We start from the raw sequence: 2,196 nt of genomic DNA, 5'->3' as shown, positions 1-2,196 counted from the left end.
GGAAGGAAAAGCTGGGGAGCAAGGCAATGGGGCTGGGAGGTGAGTCTAAGACAAGGGAAGAGGGATTCAAGGGAAGCCTTCCTTTTCTTCCCCAATAGAAGTAATTCTCTACAATGAGGAAGAGTTTGAGGACAGAGAGATGCAATAGTGGCCAGGCAGATGTGGGGTGGATGGATGTAAACAAAGTAGAGAGACGGAGAGATGGCTTGGAGAAGGCCTCAGTCTGTGGGGCTAGAGAGGGTGAAAGAGAGGTTTGGTTTGGAGACAGGGGGCGGTTAGGTGATCAGTGGCTGAATTCCAAAGACAGAGCTTGACACTGTAGCCTGGTTTCTTTACTCAGCCCCTTGGGTAGATACCAGCCCCCTGCCTCAGTCTCCTGGCCAGAAAAGGAAGAGGGAGTGGTCATCCGAATCGAAGGATGAGGAGTTGGAGGAGGAGCTGGTGGTCCCTGAGCCTAAGGACATCTGGATCGTGGAGTCACTGCATCAGCTCAAGATGAGACTGAAGAAGCAATGAGTGTCGTCAGTGCTTCCAGAACACCGTGAGGTCTTCACCAGGCTGCTTGGTAGGAGGAGACTACTCCAGATAGCAACCTCCAATCCTATCCTTTTGAAAAAGGAAGAAACTTCTAATAACTACACTTTTCCAGTGGAAAAGAATGCCCTGCTAGTGAGTGAGCTCTCCTCCATCCCTGGAGGCTGCAGTATGGGCCACTCAGCAGGGACACTTAGAAGGTGGTAGAGGATTAGGGTAGACTTGAAGAAGGTCTGCACTTGGGATAAGAAAGCTCGGTTTCAGCTGCACCCTTTGAACTTTCTTGGTTTTTGTTGCTTTTGGGGGATTTAAGTGTTGGCATCTGTAGAGGGGCAGCACAAGGCTGTGTTTGTGCCCTGACGTGACTATCCAGTGGGCAACGGCCCGAGTCACTCCGTGACTTCTGGAGTGGTACACTCGTGTCTGATGAGGGGCATCCAGGATCTTCCTCGTGCACCTATGCCACTGACACCCAGCCCCTCCCTCGGTCACTCCTCAGGGGAATCTCAGGGCACGAGCCTCTGTCCCTTGCCCAGCGAATGTTCTCTCTCCTCTCTCCACTCACCTAATCCTTGGCCACAATCCAGAACCTTCTCCAAGGGAGGCACAGTTCTCCTCTTTGCTCAGAGTTGCTCCCACCATGGCAACTCTGTCCCACTTCTCAACCTAACGCATGCTCTCTTTTCACAGAGGATCGGGTCATTAGAAACTTCCCGGCCTGGGACAAAAATCTGAGGATATCTGACAAAGTAATGTGGTTCTGCTCCAACACAGAGCCTGGGGGAGGGCGGGGCTTTCTAACCCACAGTTCCACTTGTCTCTCCCTCTGCGTCACTCCCACCGGATGCTCCCACAGTCCTGAGCCTTGTAGGACTTGTCAGCATCTCCCTTCTGTGGCCTGGATGTCTCCTGCAGAGTGAACTCCTGGCCCTGCTCAGGTGGGGTCCTTTGGCATCTGAGCCCTCGGCATAGTCTTGTCCTGGACGTTGCCTCATTGGTCATCGCCAGTCTGAGCTCCTGGCCCCTTCTCTAAGTTCTCTGGGACTGTCCTTTGTTGCAGCTCACCAAAGGCCCTCCTGACACCAGCTGTGCAGAACACCTTCCCTCCAGAGATCCCGCAGAGCTCGCCATCCTGGGAGCACCATGGACCTCTCTTCCTCTGACCTCTCTGATTTGTAACCAACCTTCAGACACATCCCCCCGACACCAAATGAGCACAGTCACCCAACATGGGTGTCTCTTCTCTGAGCAGCAACCCCTGCCCCTGCCTCCCACTCCCTTGTTCCCATGTTCTTCCTCTTCCGCAAGGGACTCCTCTATTACTGCATTTACTCTCTCCCCATCAGTATCACCTCTTTATGGTCATAGCCTACTTTGGCCGGGCTGGCCTCTTCTCCTGGCAATACCGACGCATTCATTTCTTCATAGCGCTGTGAGTACTTTGCCTCGTCCCATCAATCAATATTCATGACCCTGGGAGGGGGAGAGGCAGGATTCTAACCTCTCATCTACTTTTGACCTTTCTGTACTGTTTATTATGTGTAAAAAATGATGGGATTATACTGAGTGCTCTTCCACTGTTCTTTGTAAAAACAAAACACCCAAATGTCACTTAAAAAAACTAAACAAAATGAAAGGAAACATAAACTCCTCCTACGATGA

At 51.7% G+C, this 2,196-nt stretch overlaps 1 protein-coding gene across 1 annotated transcript in view; it reads left to right on the top strand.

The window, feature by feature from the left end:
* LOC105805936 (speedy protein E4-like) overlaps window positions 1–1,970 on the top strand; it is a 2,581-nt gene extending 611 nt beyond the window's left edge. Inside the window, 3 exon segments of the mRNA XM_012638903.1 lie at window positions 341–565; window positions 1,225–1,283; window positions 1,881–1,970. Of these exon segments, the coding sequence (XP_012494357.1) occupies window positions 341–565; window positions 1,225–1,283; window positions 1,881–1,970 (374 nt within the window).
* The last annotated feature ends 226 nt before the right edge of the window (window positions 1,971–2,196 follow it).

Source organism: Propithecus coquereli, unplaced genomic scaffold, assembly GCF_000956105.1.
Source record: "Propithecus coquereli isolate 6110/MARCELLA unplaced genomic scaffold, Pcoq_1.0 Scaffold137, whole genome shotgun sequence".
Taxonomy (NCBI): Eukaryota; Metazoa; Chordata; class Mammalia; order Primates; family Indriidae; genus Propithecus; species Propithecus coquereli.
The sequence above is the reverse complement of the archived record's forward strand: the minus strand, read 5'-3'. Positions and strand labels throughout refer to the sequence as shown.